Genomic DNA, 19274 nt, shown 5'->3' with positions numbered 1-19274 from the left:
AATGACTTAGGAAGAATTAGAAGCCTAACCATGCCATGTTAGAGAGATAATCTAATTAAAATGAAGTTTTAAATTTTAACGAGAAGCAACATACATAGAAAATGAAGAAATTATTACAGAGATACACAAATCAATTTAAGTGTTATCTTGCAAGTTAAAAAAGTATGTACCAAGGACTGTGCTGTGTTATATGATACAGGGGATCAAAAGAAAACAGCAGTCCATGACCTTACTGAATGAATAAAGAATTAATTAGCCTGACTATGCTGATTCAGCTCATGCACATGAGACTTAGGTAAGGGACATGCTCAATGACAGGCCCTAATGACATGTTTCTGAAATTTCATAAACAATAATTTGTTTAAAGGAATGAGATAATTATTTGCCATTACTTTTCCTGTTACTGTATAATTATTAGAAGAGATTGTGAAAGCCAAATAAAAATGACAGAAATACTATCACTGGCTTAACCTAAAATAATTTGGAGTAATCACTACAGGGCTAATAATCTTAAAGGTGTAGTAAACCTTTATGAGCTTTTTAAAAAAAAAAACAATTAAAAATTTGGTGCTCTAAAATTAAAGCATAAGATTCATAAAATAGCTAACATATTTTAGTTTATAAATGCACATTCTAGTCCTTGCTCTGGAACAAAGTAGCCCTGTGACATTTAATTTCTGTGGAATTGGTTTTTTCAATTACCAAATACTTTTATAATTCCTATGCTATTTTACCACATGGATTTTCTTAAGGATTTAGTGAGATGATAATATATGTGAAAATGCCATGAAAACTAAAAGCAATTAAACTTTTAAAAATATATTTGAGAATGCACTATCACTTAAAACTAAATGTCAAACCCAGTTAATTGTTCTTTTTAGCTGATTTTCATTACAGTTGTCCCAATGAGTTATGATAGTTAATGCTAAATTACTAGAAGGAAGTTGGTTAAATACTAGTAACCAGCAAACATTCTTTCAAAATGCATGCTGAAAATTGGAAGGAGTAAAAAATTTCAAGAAATATATTAACATATTCGAGACAGTTTTGAAAATAAATGATTCAAGTAACTGTAAAAATCATAAGCAAGCTGAATAGAAAAAAACATGGGGGCCTGGGGGGGGAGGTTTAGAGAAAGGGCCTAAGTTAGAAAATTGTCTCATCCAACTAAGGTATAGAATTTAAGCAATTCAAGCAATTAACTTCTCTAAATTATGGTTTTATTATAAATTGGGTATATTTGTACTAACAACTTTGGGGTTACTTGGGATACTCAAGAGATTAAAATCTGTAAACAGGCATGAATTACTATAGTAGTAGTAGTAGTAGTAGTAGTAGTAGTAATATCAGTAGTAATTACAAAGTAATTATACTTATAATGGTGACAACTATTTGGATCAGGTTGATTTTACTGAATTCCAATCTAATTGAGGAGTCATTTAAGATTTGTAAAATAAAGCCTACTGAAAAGTCCATATCTGAACAAACATAAACTTGTTATATAACACAAGTATTTTACTCTACTGACTTGGGTTAATTCTACTTATATTCTGTACATTAAGCAAAAACACATTTCATTTTGATTAAGAATACATTTATTTTTTAAAGGGAACTATCAAGAGTGTTATTTCATTATTAAATAAAAATGTGTTTATTGTTTGAGTAACAAATAATTTAGTTCTACTTAAAAATGTTTGCCAAAACAGCTAGAATTTACCTAATAACTACAGTTCACATCACACAGTTAATTTTTAACTACACACCTAAATGGGTCTCAGATAATAAAATAAGGAAAACATCTTTCAGGTGTCTCATATGGTAAAAACAAACAACTCCCTCCCTCAATGTATTGTACAGACTACAATCTACAATAAGGTCCCTTATCCTTGAACTGTGAGAAACAAACTAACATTTTTACAGAATCCCAAACTGGGAGAGTATGTTCCTACTACTTAATTATATCTCTTTCAGCAAGTTATAAATTTAGATGTATATTGAAAAAGTTTTAAAAAAAGCAGTAATAAGTAAAATGGCCATTCTTAGTCATTGCTAATTCTACATATACAAGTAAAATGTGGAACAACCATTTGTGAAAAATTATTTCAGTAGAATGTATCAAAAGTTTTTAAAACATTTTGACAAAGTCTTGAATCTTGCAAAGAAAAAAAGAGTACTAAATGGAAGAAGCTTTAGGCAAAATTATTTTTCTCAGAATTATTTTTTTTTTGATATAGTGTTCCATGATTCATTGTTTGCGTTTAACACCCAGTGCTCCATTCAGTACGTGCCCTCTTTAATACCCATCACCAGGCTAACCCATCACCCCACCACCCACCCCTCTAGAACCCTGTTTGTTTCTCAGAGTCCATAGTCTCTTCATGATTCATCTCCCCCTCCAATTTCCCCTTCATTTTTCCCTTCCTCCTTTTTTTTTTTTTAACATATAATGTATTATTTGTTTCAGAGGTACAGGTATGTGATTCAACAGAATTACTTTTAATAGTAAAATTTAAGAAATAACCCTAATGTCCCAAAATATGGGGATGGTTACATAAATTATGGTATCTCCATTTAATGGAATATTGAGTGGTCATTTGAAATTAGGCTTATGACTAATATCCACTATATGGGGAAACATTTAGTGTTACAAAATTTTATTTACAGTATTATCATAACCATAAAAAAATAAAAGATTGAAATGATATAAAAAGAATGTTAACACCTATCCTTGATGGTTTGATTATGAGTAATTTTCCAATTTTTCTAGAGCTTTACTTTTATGTAGGCCACAATTTCTCTTAAAATCTAGGTATATACTTTTTCCCTTGTTTGTGATACCAAATTGTAATATTTTGAAATATAAATATATTCTATTAAAATATTCAAGTAAATCAACTAGGGAATTAGTCATATGCTTTTTGGCTTAAATACATTTCCCCCCCACTCTGTATGTGAAATGATGAACTAAGACATTCTTCAACCCTTGCCCCAAACCCTCCTAGATTCATGCAAGATATCTTTCTTTCGATTAAAAAAAATTATTTTCTAAACAAGTTCACCTTCTGCGTACCTTTCAAATCGATTTTCTCTCATTATCTTTTTTGCCTATCTTATTTCAGTAGGCTTTTAACTGATCTCCTTGTTTCCAGACTTGGGGAAGGCTATTCATGCAAATCTATTTGTTTTTCTGCTCAACCCTTCTAAGATTTCCAATTACCAAAGCTCTCTTGGGGAATCCTGCACATACTGGAGAGTGGAAGGGAAGAAAATCAGTATTGTCTGAGGAACACCTTCATAAGAAATACAATTTACACAAATCCATAGAAATGGGCCCTCTCCCCCCAGTTATTTTTTTTATTTTTATTTTTTGGCCTATTTCAAACAATGTTGCTAAGAACATTCTTTTACAGACCTTATGGTATATATGTACAAGAGGGTTTTCTGGTAAATATCCAGGAATAGAAATGGTGGATTACAAGATATACCTACAGGATATACCTATGTTTCCAAGGTAGTGCTAACAATTCACATATCTATATTCTCACCAAGCCCAGGCATTATCACAACTTACACTTTTATGTAACTATCTGCTGTTTAATTTCTACAATAATGGATCAGTTCTACTAAAAGTTACATAATATTTTCTTTCTGCAACAAGAAACTCTGAGAATGAACAAAAGAACTAAGAAATGAATGCACAAGTTTGTGCAATTTTACCATGGCTCCTAATACTATTTCATCCTCAAATCTTTTGGTTTCAGAAATACTGATGTACTTGTTTCTTACCATTTGACTTTTCACACTTCTGATTCTTCGTACATGCCATTTCCTCTGCCCACAATGACTGTCTTCAATTCTTTCACAAGAAAAACTCTTTGAAATGTCACCTATAAACTCTTAAAAGTCTTGGGTGATCCACTCCAACTTAATCATTCCCTCCTCTAAAGATCCTCAAAAATACTTGTATCTATCACCCTATATTCTAAGTGTTCTTTTATTTATATTTCTGCCAAGAGCCAGTAATGGGAGACTTTGCCTCCATTTTATCCCTAGGGCTTATAATTATGCCTGTCATATAGTATCATATAAATAATCTCTAATATGCGACCATCCACAAATCAGATCACATTATAAGTAATATAGACTCTTGGGAGTAAATGTGGTTTAACAGGATAAAAAAATGTAGAAAAAGAACTCCTTAACAAAAAAATCTTCCCCCACAAAAGAAATAATTTTAATAAATGTAAAAGTTCAAATTACACAGAAAAATTCTGCCCATAATCCCAACCCCATGGAATAACACCTATTATTTGACATAGAGCTTTCCAGACTTCTTAATGCATGTATATTTGTTCATATCCTATGTATAATATCGTTCCATTTATACTATAGACAGTCTATCCATGTGGTGTTTTTCCTTCATAATATATCATGGACCTCTCACATCAATATATAAAGATGTACCTGTGCTTTGAAATGCTTGCAAAGAAGTGCAGTATTTGTGTGTGTCATCTATTCTATAACTAATACTCTAATTATGGACCTTTAGATTCCTTCCTACTTTCTGTTATGTATGTTGCAATGCACATCCTTATACATACGTTTTGGTGCAGTGGTAATATTATTTCCTTAGGATTAATTCCCATAAATAGAATCACTAAAGAATATGCATATATTCCCATTATATTACCAAGCTACCTTCTAGCAAGCTTATGTACCATTTGAAAACCCCTCGATAGTATATTACAGAGGGATCATTTCCTCACATCTCTGTTCATACTGGGCTTTACCACCTACCAATCTTTGCCAATCTTATTTGTCAAATAAGAAAAATACCTCATTATTTTCCAAAAACATTATCTGCACTATTTCCATAATTAAAATTAGTAATAACCAAAATTTTCTTAAGCTGGATACAACTGAGTAAAAAGTGTTCAGGCTTAGTCAAATTTGAATGTTTTTAACTGAATTACAACCCCTTAAAAGTAACAATTACTATGGGAACATGGACATATTCTAAAGTTAGGTGGTGGGAAATGCCAAAAATCTTTCACAAGAGCAGAAAATTTAACACATGATATACATAAAGACTTTACATACATTTGCATGATCTCTAGCTTTAAAAAAATTATCTATAGCAGTCATATACACCCACATTCAATGCTCTTAGTATTGTGCTGGCATAGGCTCATCTGTATTATCTATATAGTAACCTATGCCAATATTTAATATACAATGGAAATCTGCTTCACTCTCAGAGGCTGGTATAATAATTATTCTCCTATGGTTGCTAAGAGATTGTTTAGCTTTTCCTTTTTCTAAGACTACTATAGCAATTTTATGCGTAGAGGCAAAAGGATGCTGGGTAAAGCAAGAAAATAATTCCAGCTGTAGCTCTCTATCAGAACATAAGGCTAGATAGATGACAGCTACAGAGAAAATAGAAACAGACTTTGCTTCTCTCCTTCCTTTATCCCTTCCTACTGTATAATTCTGAGTAGAGACAACTTAGCGTTGTTCTACAAACCTTTTTAAATATATGATTCCCAATGAATAATCAGGTGTGAAAAAAGTGTTATCAGTCTACTTACTGCTCAAGAACTTTACTATTGTATTTGTATATCACAAAACACAGGTTTGAAAATGTATGGCTGAGTTATATCCAACAAGAGAAGATTTTAGTAATTATATTATTAGTTAATTTTAGCATGATGGAAGAATTTTAAAACGTTCTTTGATAAAGAAGTCTTATATTTTATCATTGCATATGTTAAAAATGCTACCAAAAGTGCTATTCTTTTGGCATTTAAAATTATATACTCAAATTATGCAAACATGGGAAGCACAGAAAAAAAATTACAATTCCACAAGCCCAGCAAAATCACCATTAATATTTTGGTGTAGCACCCAGTAGCAATTCATTTTAGATTTGACCACAATTATCTCCTATTCTGCTCATTAAATTTCTTCAGTTCCTTTGATTAGTTTAAGAGTAAGAATACACTAATCTGTGAGTTTTTATCTTGCATTTGTCTAGGAGCTTTGTCTAAAAACACTAATAGCACATACAGAATTTTGTTTAAGCAATCTGAACATAGTAATCAGTGATGAAACAATATGGAAGGAATGAGAAATGTACCAAGACATAATGTCCCACAAAAACAGAAAAAAGAAAACAAGTCCTCTACCCTAGGTTAATCAACACGCAAACTAAACTACTTTTCTATTAAGTTAGTTTGACTTAAAGGTGGGGTTAGGTTTTCAGGAACTGTTTATTGTCTGTTGATTTGTTTTTTAGTTATTAAGCAGCAGTTACATTGTTCCTCGTAACTATATAAATGTATATAATCCTGTAACTGGTAAATCTATTTCTAAGATTTTATCCTAAGGTCACATTTGGAAAAATTCCAACAAAAATTAATGTAAGAGGCTCTGGAAAATAAAGTAAAGGTTCAATAAAACATGAATGGTTAAATAAATTGTATGGCACAGTTACACGATTATAATGGCTAAATGCAAAACCTGTGAAGTCAGACTTTGTGGGTTCAAATTTTAGGATTTATACTACTTAAATTCCAACTACCACCATCACTACCATCACCAATACAAACAAATCTCCTTTCAAAACACAATCAAGGGATGCCTGGCTGGCTCAGTCCATGGAGCATGAGACTCTTGACCTCAGCGCTATAGGTTTGAGCCCCACACTGGGTACAGGGATTACTTAAAAATAACATCTTTAAAATACCCACCCCCCCACAACACACACAATCAAAATGGAAAAGAGACTGATTCTTTTGGTACTTTAAAATAAAGAAATATGGGGCGCCTGCGTGGCTCAGTCGTTAAGTGTCTGCCTGGGATCAAGTCCCTCATCAGGCTCCCTGCTGAGCAGGGAGCCTGCTTCTCCCTCTCTCTCTGCCTCTCACCCTGCTTGTGCGCTCTCTCTGTGTCAAATAAATAAATAAATAAAATCTTAAAAAAAAATAAAATAAATATGTATTTGAATACAATACGAAAGAACAAAGAAAAACCTAGGCAGAATAGCAGTTATCTCTGGGGAGGAATAAATGATTCCTGATTTCTTCTTTATAATTTTCTAACTACCCAAATATTCTACTTGAAGATGTATTAGTCTAAGAGTCAAGAAAAAAATGTAAATAAAAAACCATTAGGCAAAAAGGTTATACAGTTCTTTTGCTCCCTTGTTACATAACAAAACTCAATCTGAAACATACTAAAGTTTTGGGAACTCAACTATGGGTTAGTACTTAATGTAGGATGGTGACAGTCACACTAACATAACAACAATTTGCTAGTTAAATAATGCCTATCCACGGGGGTGCCTTAGTGGCTCGGTGGTTGGGCATCCGACTCCTGATTCTGGCTTGGGTCATGATCTCAGGGTTGTGAGACTGAGTCCCCCAATTGTGGCTTCACACTCAATGGGTCTGCTGGAGATTCCTTCCCTCTGCCCCACCCTCTGCTTGAGGACTCACACTCTCCCTCCCTCCCTCTAAGTAAATGAGTCTTTAAAAAAGAATGATAATGCCTATCCACTTAGTTTTCAGATATAGAGCCTATTAAAATGTTACCCACCTTTGAAAATTAGTAAATAAACAATTCCTATCCCCCTTGTTAAAGCAAAGTTACATTAATCAGTAACTGTAAATCATAATCTCTTAAATCATTCTGGCTCAGAAATGACACTATCAAATTCTAAAAGAGTAAGTTAGTCAAGTATTTCTCAGTGGCCAAAAGAAAAAATAAGACAACTTTCACTTCGGATCAATTAAGTGTCATCTTTCTTCTTCCCAAAAGCATGAAATCTGAGATCTTTTCCTCTTAGAACCACAGCCTGTTGTGAGGTGAGTTTAATGGTTTTTGCTTTTTTGTTTTTTAACCAATCCAGCATATCTGAACAAGAGCTGCTCTCTGGTTGGAGAAACACTGTAAAAATGATCTTATAACAAATATGAACTAGCATTTAAAAAACAAAATAAAAACAAACCTTAACTGGCTCATTTTAAAAGAGTCAAAGAAAGAAACCAATGAAAACAACATACATACCTTTTTACAGCTAAGGTTAAAAATCCTAAGTGTGAAGGTTTTTCTTTAAAAAACCCTTCTTGGGTACCACTGAGGTATGATCAGCACTGTACTAAAAACATCAGGGATGAAAGATGAGCAAGATGTGATTTTAAATCCAAATGATGTGTTTTATTTAACTCTTCAAAGACAGATATTAAATAAAAAGGTAGACTTCTTCCTGTTGATTTAGGATGACTGATAAAGACACTGAATTGTTGGAAACAGAAAGGTGCCCACCAACAAATAACCAAATGTCTAGTATAGCTTTAGAACAGAAAAGGTGCTCAAATTAACTGTTGAATAAATAAATAAATACTTAAAATGGAGAGGATTTCCACTCTGATATTTAATGACTTCAAGACATTTAATGATCTAAATAAAACACAATCATTACCTCTTTGGGATTAAAAAAATTAGATAATGGTTATTCTTTAAAAACCATTTTCCTTGTCTTTGCAAATAATCACCAATAAAGTAAACCTGATATAATTACTGCTATAAATCGCAGCCAATTTGTATTCCAAATAATTTCAAAATGTTTAGTCATGCCAAGCCCATAGGTGAATTACAAAACAACAAAATATTTCTGATAAAGCGGTTAAATTATTTTATAACCTCCAATATATTCCAAAATAAGAATGACACTTAAAAACTTTGGCATATCATGAAATAAATGGCACTACAGTAAATTTAAGAGTTTTCTTTGGCAGTTTTAATTCTGGACATCGATTCTTTTAAAAAATTTTCAAATAGGAAGTTTAGAAAAATTTATCTCACATATTTGCTAGCACCTCAGTATTCCCCACTCCTTTCTTGATGTAATTAAGGTTAATGTATTATATAATCAGGTCAGACTTTTTTAAACAATAAAGATGACTTTTTTTCTACTTGAACATATTCTTAGTTATAAAAGGGCTATAAAACCAAGATACAACACACTCTTCTATTGGAAGACAGAATTTAGCCTAAGCTAGAGATCATCTAAAAAACTGAGAATTGATGAAGATTAGGATTAAAGAACATGACTACAGATGTTAGCTTTCGTTCTCATCATATTCCCTTCCTGCTCGTGTACTGGTTAGCTACTCCTGCACAATAAATTACCATAAAAGAGCAGCTTCAAAGAACAAACATTTATTATCTCACAGTTTCTGTGAGTGAGAAACTTAGCTGAATGGCTCTGGCTCACAGTCCCTCAAGACGTTGCAGTAAAGGTAATATCCAGGGCTGAAGTTATCTGAAGGTTTGTTTGGGGCTGGAGGACTTTCTTCCAAGATCAACCCATTTCCTTGCTGGCTGTTTAAACAAGGGCTCAGTTCCTCACCACATGAATCTCTTCACAGAACCTCTCAAGTGTCCTTGCACACAGTAGCAGGCTCCCCCCAAAGACAGTGATCCAAGAGAAAGAGCAAGATGGAAGCCACAAATTTTCTTAGGACCTACCCTTACTTCCTTCACATTCTATTTGTTAGAAGTGAGTCACTAAGTACAGTGACACTCAAAGAGAGGGGAATTAGACTAGAGTGAAGCCAATAGTATGAAAGAATTTGTGGACATATTTTAAAACCACTACTGTTCACCACTCTTTGGACAAGTAATTTACAGTTTTCTCATATACAAAATACACTTCACCCCCTCCCAAGACTCCCCCAAGTCTTATTCCTTTAGAGCAACAACTTCTCATAGAGGATGTTGTGATCTAAATAGATCCACGGACAGATGAAACTTCTCAGGTATAGTTTCTTAAGTACAATCCTCTGAGTATAATTTCTCCCAAAGTGAAGACCTGGACACTAAAGTGACAAATTATCTGCCCTACACATACCCAAAATACAAAGATAGGATAGGCAGAGGAAAACCATCATGTACAAAAGAAAATGGGACGCACAATGGAGTCACTGATCCAAAGTAATTCTGAAATCAAGGTAGAAACATCTTACAAGTTGCTTGAAGAGAACTTAGGACCTAGGAATAATTCTCCATGGCTCTTGGCTCTGGCCTTGAAGATTTGGTCTCTGATTTCTGAGTCACCCTTCCATTTTATGAAAGGCAGCCCATGTTTACATACATGTGTATAGAATGTTTTAACCTGCCTTCTACCAGAATTTTGGGGATCTAAAGGGTCACTCTTCAGTCCAAGGTGGTGATACTTCTGCCAAAATAACTCTTTTGAAAACACTGTGGGTCTCTTGTGATTCTTATCGGGGTTCACACTATTAAGACAAAAAAGCACAGTCACAAATCTGAAATAAACTCTTCTCTACTTTAAATTTTTGCTAAGGGACACCCTAATCTGATAATAAGCTCTATCACTTTGATTGAAAGGTCCTTGGAGGCATACCTTAGATCTGTATTGAGGTCTTAAGAAAGGATTTTATAAATCACACACTTGGCTTCATCTTTAGACAAAGCTATTCTGAGAGTGCCCTGGATTTGATCTTTGCCTGGAAGCCATTTCCTAATTTTAGCATAGTTTGATACACTAAGAGGATGAGAATTTTCAAACCAGCAGGTCCTGGCTCCATTTTGTTTAGGAGCCCTTCCTTGCCCTATTTACCATAAGCAGAAAGAAGAAACCAAGCAACAGTTTTAACCTTTAGCTTGAAAATCGCCTTAGCTAGATCACCTAGCTCATTAGATACATTTTCTAAGACCCATATTACTGCAAGTGACAGTGTTACTAACCTTTCTGCCAGTTTCCAATATGGTTTTCTTCATTTTCATTTAAGCCTTTACTGGCAGTCTTGTCAAAGGCTTGATATTAAGCTTTCCATCTACTGTCCAAGTTCAAAGTCTATCCCACATTTTAAAGTATTTGTTATGGTAGCACCACATTTATGGATACCTAAATCTGTATTAGTAACAAATTACCCCCAAACTCAGAGGTTTCAATTAACACTTAACATTTTATAATTTCGGCAGGTCAGGAATTCAATAACAGCTTACCTGTTAATAGGTTCTAGGTCACAGTCTCCAATGAAGTTACAATCAAAACATCAACTACGGCTATAGTCATCTAAAGGTTTGTTTGGGAGTAAATGACCTGCTTCCCAGGTGGCTCACTAACACTGTTACTGTCACAAGACTTTAGTTCCTCACCACACAGACATCTCCATTGGGTTGCTTGAGTGTCCTCTACCCAGGACAGTAGTCATTTTCTAGTACAGGTAACTCAAGAGAACCAGAAAGAAGCTGCAATGTCTTTTATGACCTACCCTTGGAAGTCACATTCTGTCACTTCTATCATTAAGTCTCTTTGTTAAGAAACAACTAAGCATAATGTACACTCAGGGGGGAGAATTAGATTCTATCAAAAGGAATATAAGTTAATAATCTATTTTAAAAACACTACAGAATGTAAAACCAAGAATTAAACCTTGATATAAAAATTGCTCTTAGTAAAATTACATTTAAATGGAAGTCTACGGGGTGCCTGGGTGGTTCAGCCATTAAGCATCTGCCTTGGGCTTGGGTCGTGATCCCAGGGTCCTGGGATCGAGCCCCGCATCGGGCTCCCTGCTCCGCGGGAAGCCTGCTTCTCCCTCTCCGACTCCCCCTGCTTGTGTTCCCTCTCTCGCTGTCTCTCTCTGTCAAATAAATAAATAAAATCTTTAAAAATAAATAAATAAATAAATAAATAAATAAATAAATAAATAAAAGGAAGCCTACTACTGCAGTCTCTACTGACATTGCATATTTTCTATTTTATTATGAAAATAAAAAACCAAGCAAGTGCTTTAGACTCTAATGAAGCTAAAATATAAATAACTCTTTTAGGGGTTTGTGTGTGTAACATTTTGGACTGAGGACACTGAAGATACACTATTATGAAGCAGCCACCCCAAAGAGCTAACAGAATAACTACTCTTGCTTTTCGTTATATAGTAATTCTCTTCACTAGACGCCTCCTCATCCTAACTTTTTACTCTTTCGTCTGCTTCGGCAGACGAAAATTTATTATTCCTCATTAATATCTTCCCCATTTTTTACTCTATACCAAAGCCTTGACATATACAGTACTAGTAGCAAATATGATTATGGAAACAATGGTTTTTTTACAAAATCCATTGACTGTTATATGCACAGAGTATTGCAAACAATTATGTCCGATAGCAGTTTTTCCTTTACATAATGGTATACAAAGAAATGAGGTGAAACCGAATCAGAAGAATATTAAAATGAATAATAGCCATTATGTAACAGTGTTGGTATGCGAGACTCTACTTTTTGAAACTGAATTTTAACCAAATTTACTTTCATCACAGGGAGTAATCCAGAAAATGTTTTCCCATTTCCAGCCTCATATTTTGACTGATACCAGAACAAAATGTAACTTCATTAAAGACTTAAGTAAAAAATATTATTTTCATTTTATTATTTCTTTTATCTAATTAACTGCAACTCACTGTATTTTTAAATAATCAAAAATAAAATAAAAAGATTCATATATTTAAACACAACAAAGGATTCTTAAATGTACAACAGGGGGATTGGTAATTAAGATACATCTACAAAAAAACAAATTACATAAAAACATTAGAAATCATAAACTTGAAAAAGTATTTAAGGACATATATATATATATATATTTGAGTGAAAAAAAAGACTATAGTGTAATATTACAATAACCCATGTGTATGTGCATTTGTGTATGGAAAAAATCCCAAAGGCTATATTTAAAAATATGTATGGTGGTTATCACGGATGGTAGCATACGTATGTTTTTTTTCTTTAAAATTTGCTATATTTCTCAAATTTTCCAAAATAAAAACATTTTTATTTTCTGATTATAAATGCACATAGGGGGTGCCTGGGTGGCTCAGCCATTAAGCGTCTGCCTTCGGCTCTGGTGGTGATCCCAGGGTCCTGGGATCGAGCCCTTCATCGGGCTCCCTGCTCAGCAGGAAGCCTGCTTCTCCCTCTCCCACTCCCCCTGCTGTGTTCCTTCTCTTGCTGTCTCTCTCTGTCAAGTAAATAAATAAAATCTTAAAAAAAAAAATAAATGCACATAAAACATTCTGCCATGTCTTTAGGTTCCAACTATTTTTACAGTAATATGAATAACTGATTATTAATACTAGGTATACAGACAAATTTGGGTTCTTCTATGTTCTAATATTATTGTGAAGTATTAATACTTACTGCATCTGAAAATTTGGAAAAGTTCTAAAAAGAAAGTCATATAACTCAGAATCCCACAATCCAAAAGTAATAAACAAAAATATTTAACATTTCAGTGAAGTAGTGGTAACACCATATAATTTTTATTTTTATTACTCAGTATAAGCAAATTAATAATGTTTAATGGTTGCATGATAAAAACATACTTTAATTACTTCAATCATTCAGGTTTTCTTAATATTTAAATAGCTTATTAAGTATTATTAATACTTTAAAAACACACACCCAAAAATCTGTGTATAAAAAATCTTTGTGCAAGAAAAAACAAACGAACAAAAAACACTTTATGCATCTCTATTCCTTAGTATAAATTACTGGAAATTGGTTCACTAGATCAACAGGCATTCAGGTTTCTGTTTTTAAGGCTTTTTAATACATATTACCAAACTGCTTTCTAGAAAGAACCTACCAATCCACATTTTCTCCAGCACGACATCAATCTGTCAATCTCACAGACAGAGACAGTATGGGGCAGTGTCAATTTTTTTTTTATTTTTTAAAGATTTTATTTATTTATTTATTTGAGAGAGAGAAAGAGAACAGGGAGAAGCAGAGGGCCCCGGGTGGGTGGGGGTGTGTGGGTGTGTGGGTGGGTGGGTGGGTGGGTGTGTGTGTGTGTGTGTGTGTGTGTCAATTTTTAAACTTTCTTCATTTGGTAACTAAAAAATGTTAATTTACACTACCTGCTGCTTACCATTGTTCATATATGCTTATTAACAATTTGCAATTCCCTTTCTGTAAATTCTTTATACACGTACCTTGCTTATATGTGATGGTTAATTTTATTTGTCAACCGGGCTAGGCTATCGTGCCAAGCTATTCAGTCAAACACCAGTCTAAATGTTGTAGAGGCATTTTCAGAAGTGACTAACATTTAAATCAGTATATTCAAAGTAAAGGAGATTACCCTCCATAAAGAAGACAGGTCTCATTCTGAAAAGACTTAAAGACTGGGGCCCCCAAAAGGGAAGGAAGTCTGCCACGAGACTGCCTTCCAACTCAAAACTGAAATATCAAAGCGTGTCAAAATTGCCATACATGCCTGCCTACCTACCCTGTGCATTTCTGACTTGTCAGTCCCCACAATCACTCACCAATTCCTTTAAAAACAAACCAAAAAAACCAACCACCACCACCAACAAACGAACATAAGGAAACCAAAAACAAACTCTCTATAACACATGCATACCTATATACATGCCCACACATCCTATTGCTTCTGTTTCTCTGTATTTCTTGACAAATACAGTGTCTGAGAAATTTTCTTAGAAATTTACATAAGTTGTTTCTTTATTAAGGTTAGTGATTTCCTCCTTATCCTTTATGTTCAGAAATTCCTTTCAAGGCAAACTACTTACTTGTAAGTCATCTTCTGTTCCTTCAGCTTCATTTTTAAATGTTGGGCATCCTAAGAAAACAGGTAGATGTTAATTAAGCAAAGAATTCTTGTCTTAGGTTTTAGTATTATTGAATAATTGATTAAATCATTATAATCCTGTAGAACTGATCAGAGATCATTCTGGGCTGCCTGGCAATAAGTCCAATGTTGGCCACTCATACCTGCCCCTTTGTTAGGAGAATAAAGTGATTATTTTCCTTTTCTACAGGTATATTTCCAGTTATTTACTAAAGAAATGTTTTCTGTGAAAGTGTACTATCTCTAGTAAGCCCTACCCCTGATTGTTCTAAAATACTCAAACTGCTAGGCAGGGTATACACATTACAACTCCCCTGGTGTTTACCCACGTGTGATTTATTCAATTTTCTAAATATTCTTACCCAGAAAACAGTATCTAACACCCCAAACTAAGATTTTAGGTACTTTTGTAAGAAAGAAAACAAATAGGCCTTAAACCCCTATTGACAGCCAATAGCCAGCTGTTGCTATTGATCTTTGTGTATCAGTGTCTCTCTGTACATTTTCATGGTGTTCAGGAGTGCCTTTAGTTTCAATAAATTAATAAGGAAGGATGTCTTAGCAAACTATTCTGAGTTTATGCTACCCTTGAGAGATATACTAGCATGGAGATGAGGAGAAATCTGTCCTTCTGAAAGGGTTGCATAGTTTATTCTTATTGTCATGGAAGACTAAGTAAGAGAAATTTAATGGGATTGTTGAAAGTCTATACAGTGGCTGGTAATAACACTAACCAGTATGTTTTTAAAAATGTTCAAAAATAACAAGATTAGTACTATAGTCTATTCTACCTGGCAAGGAGTTCATAGGCTCCTCCACATATATAAACTGTTCTTTAAAACGTGAAACCCAATCTATTTGATTCTAGTGAAAGAAGTATGCTTTTATGGAGACATGAGTATGGGCTTAAAAGTAATAACACTTTAGGGAATGCAAACTGTTGCAGCCACTGTGGAAAACAGTATGGAAGTTCCTCAAAAATTTACAAATAGAATTACCCTACAATCCAGTAATCACACCACTATCTACACAAAAAAATACAAGAACACTAATTCAAAGGAATACATGCACCTCTATATTTATTGCAGCATTATTTACAATAGTCAAATTATGGAAGCACCCCAAGCATCCATCGATAGATGAATGGATAAAAAAGAGGTGGTATACATACAAAATGGAATATTATTCAGCCATAAAGAATGCAATCTTGCCATTTGCAACAACATGGATGAAGCCAGAGAGTATAATGCTAAGCAAAGTCAGTCAGAGAATGACAAATACCATATGATTTCATTTGTATGTGGAATTCAAGAAACAAAACAAATGAGCAAAGGAAAAAGAGAGAGAGAGAGACACACACACACCAAGAATTAGACTCTTAACTATAAAGAACAAACTGATTGATGGTTACCAGAGGGGTGGTAGTTGGGGGATGGGTGAAATATGTAAAGGGGATTAAGAATACACTTATCATGATGAGCACTGAGTAATGTACAGTATTGTTGAATCACTATACCGTACACCTGAAACTAATATAACACTGTATGTTAACTATACTGGAATGAAGATAAAAACTTAATAAAAAAAAGTAAAAATAAATTTAAAATTCCAGCAGGCATGGCTAATGAATGTCTTTTTAAAGTACTGGTTCTTGAATACTAGCTAAATATCAGAATCAACTGGGGAACTTTTAGAAAATATACTGGTACCACAGTATATTCTCAAACCAATATTGTCAGAATCTATGGGATGAGGCATAGGGCTTCATGTATTTTTTATTTCTTGCACTGGTTTGAGAACCACAACCACTACTAGAGAATCTCAGGAACCTTTTTCCCCTCTAAATTCATAATCATTTCACAATTCTTCATCACATTTGAAATAGGAGGAACTTAAAAAAAAAAATGGATGCCTCAGCTCCCCTCCCTAGGCAGACAGATTCAAATAGTCTGCGGAGTATGGACGAGTTACTGTTTTTCAAAGTATCCCAGGTGACTGAAATGTGTAGCCAACATTGAGAACAATGATCTAGAAAGAACTTACAGGTTCTTATAATAAAGATAAAATGAATGCTACTATTCCACAGAAATTTTTCTGAACTGTAAATCATTGATTGTTTACCAATCTCTAATCTTTTAAAATAGCTAAATAAATTATTTAAGCACAGTTTCATGCACTATCAGTACATATTTGTACTAAGCATTTCCATGTTCTTGCCTATGGTCAGCTCATTCATTTCTTCTAATTTTCCTATTAAAATGTTATCTTCAAAATATACAAATCACAATTCTGCCTAATATATTTTGATTCAGTTACTTTATATAGAAGGTGATTTCTATTTATAGAGACAATTTTCCTCTTAATTAGAAAAACAAATCAAGTCTTAATTATAACCTCAGTGTGGGGAAGAAATGGGCTTTAAAGTGATTTCTTTTTGCTTAATTAAGCAGAGGCCAGTCTTACATGTAAATATTCTTCTTTCCTGCAAGCTTTAGAGTTAATAATCTTAGCAGATCGGCAAAATATACAAAGAGATAAATGGGGCTGTGGTCTCTACCAATCCTCAATAATAAAATCAGGTAAAGAGTTAAGAATTTCAAGAAAAGGTTTGCCATAGGAAAAATGGAGTCTACATATGAAAAAGAGAAAACTTCTAATAACCAAATACAGTTGAACCTTGAACAATATAGGGGTTAGGGGCCCCAACCCCTGCCCCGCCCCAATGAAGTTGAAAATCCACATACAACTTTTGATTCCCCAAACATTTAACTACTAACAATAGTCCACTGTTGACTGATGCATTACCAATAATATAAACAGTTAACACATACCCTGTTTGTTATATGTATTATATACTATATTCTTAGAATAAAATAGAGAAAAGAAAACATTATACCAAGCAAATCATAAGGAAGAGAAAATATATTTATGGTACTGTACTGTAAAAGAATCCACATATAGTGGGCTGGCATAGTTCAAACCCATGTTGTTCAAGGGTCAACTATATTTGATTAGAAATTTTCTTTTTTTTTTTATGACCAAAACACAAGGATATGACTGATATAACAACACACAAGGATTTTGAAAGTTCTGACCCTTCCCTCTTCACGCTCCTACTTATTTGCATTATCTGAAGGCTGCTATTGATGGGTTCAAGAAAATACACATAAGTGGTATATATTATGATGTGACAAATATAAAACATTAAAAAACCCATTATTTTACCTTTGCCTACAGGGAGCTATCAAAGCTAATCACATACATCACAACAGCTGACTTGTTTAAAATCACTCTACTCTACTATATATGATAAACAAATTAAGAAAATAGTCAAGAAAACCTACCTTGAGAAATATCTTCTATAGCTCTTCGAATGCCTCTATCAAAAGCCCTAGCATCAGCAGGACTTTGAAAAGTAAGGCCAAATTTCTTGTCATCAATCTTCCAGTGGTGAAATGTTGGAGTGACCTTATTGTAAATGAGGTCTTTTTTAAGCATACATTCCAAAACCACCTGCCAAAAGTTAAATGCCAAAGATTACTATACATGTATCAAATAATCTAATGTAGCTCTTAAATACAAACTGAAGTGAGAATAAGAGCTATTATATTTCAGTAAGTGCATTCTCCCCCACCATTAATATAGAGGTCTTGCTACTTAATCTACTTCATAAAGTCACTCAGTACAGAAATTTTAAAATGGGATTAAAAAGAGGATTCTGGGAAGATGACAAAGTAAGAAGGAAACTTTCTCCCCACCTAGACAACAATTACACTGGCAGCAGAATCTGTCTTATAGAACTATGTTGGGGGGCGCCTGGGTGGCTCAGTCGTTAAGGGTCTGCCTTCAGCTCAGGTCATGATCCCAGGGTCCTGGGATCAAGCCCCACATCGGGCTCCCTGCTCAGCAGGAAGCCTGCTTCTCCCTCTCCCATTCCCCCCTACTTGTGTTCCTTCTCTCACTGTCTCTCTCTGTCAAATAAATAAAATCTTAAGAAAAAAAAACAAGAACTATGTTGGAACTCCTTAGTCTGTTAGAAGGTTTGCAACTCCCAAGGGAAGACACACACACAGTAAACTGGGGTTAATTTTGATCAATCTCAGCATTAGTACAGTAGCAGCTACCCATCCCCCATGGCAGGGAGTTATGCACAGCATGTTCCTGGAGCAGGTCGCGCACAACTCACAGGAGCCAGGGTTGGTAAAAAGGACCCTGTCCTCCAAATATCGGTGATCTATGCTCTGATTACTGATGGCTGACTTTGATCAGAGAGGCGCAGACAAAGAGGAGGCCAACCATAATTGTTACACCTTCCCTTACTGTTGCAAGTCCCTCCTCAACAGAAGGAAGAGATGTCCAGGTTATTTAAAGGATCAGCATCCTTTTTTATCTATCATTTTTTACTTTTTCCCATTTGGGGTGCCAGACATTAAAGACTAGGACAGTCAAAAACAATCACATTCATGGGGAAAATTAGAAAGTGACTATTCATACCCAAGGAAATACTCAAAAAAGACATGAGAAGACCTAAATTTACACTTCAGGCAGATCCTGAGCACAGAGACAACTTACAACAATTTAAAGA

The 19274-nt window shown here is 34.1% G+C and overlaps 1 protein-coding gene across 1 annotated transcript in view; it reads right to left on the bottom strand.

Moving 5' to 3' along the window:
* Positions 1–19274, bottom strand: part of SPRED1 (sprouty related EVH1 domain containing 1) — a 114961-nt gene that overhangs the window by 20413 nt on the left and 75274 nt on the right. Inside the window, exons 3-4 of the mRNA XM_028119488.2 lie at positions 18034–18202; positions 14631–14680 (exon numbers count right to left, since the gene is read on the bottom strand). Coding sequence (XP_027975289.1) covers positions 14631–14680; positions 18034–18202 — 219 coding nt within the window. The remainder of the gene's footprint in view (positions 1–14630; positions 14681–18033; positions 18203–19274) is intronic.

This window comes from Eumetopias jubatus, unplaced genomic scaffold (genome assembly GCF_037043125.1).
Source record: "Eumetopias jubatus isolate StellerSeaLion01/CBP00866 unplaced genomic scaffold, mEumJub1_p1.0 scaffold_7, whole genome shotgun sequence".
Taxonomy (NCBI): Eukaryota; Metazoa; Chordata; class Mammalia; order Carnivora; family Otariidae; genus Eumetopias; species Eumetopias jubatus.
Note: the sequence above shows the minus strand (reverse complement) of the source record. Positions and strands in the feature narration are given on the sequence as shown.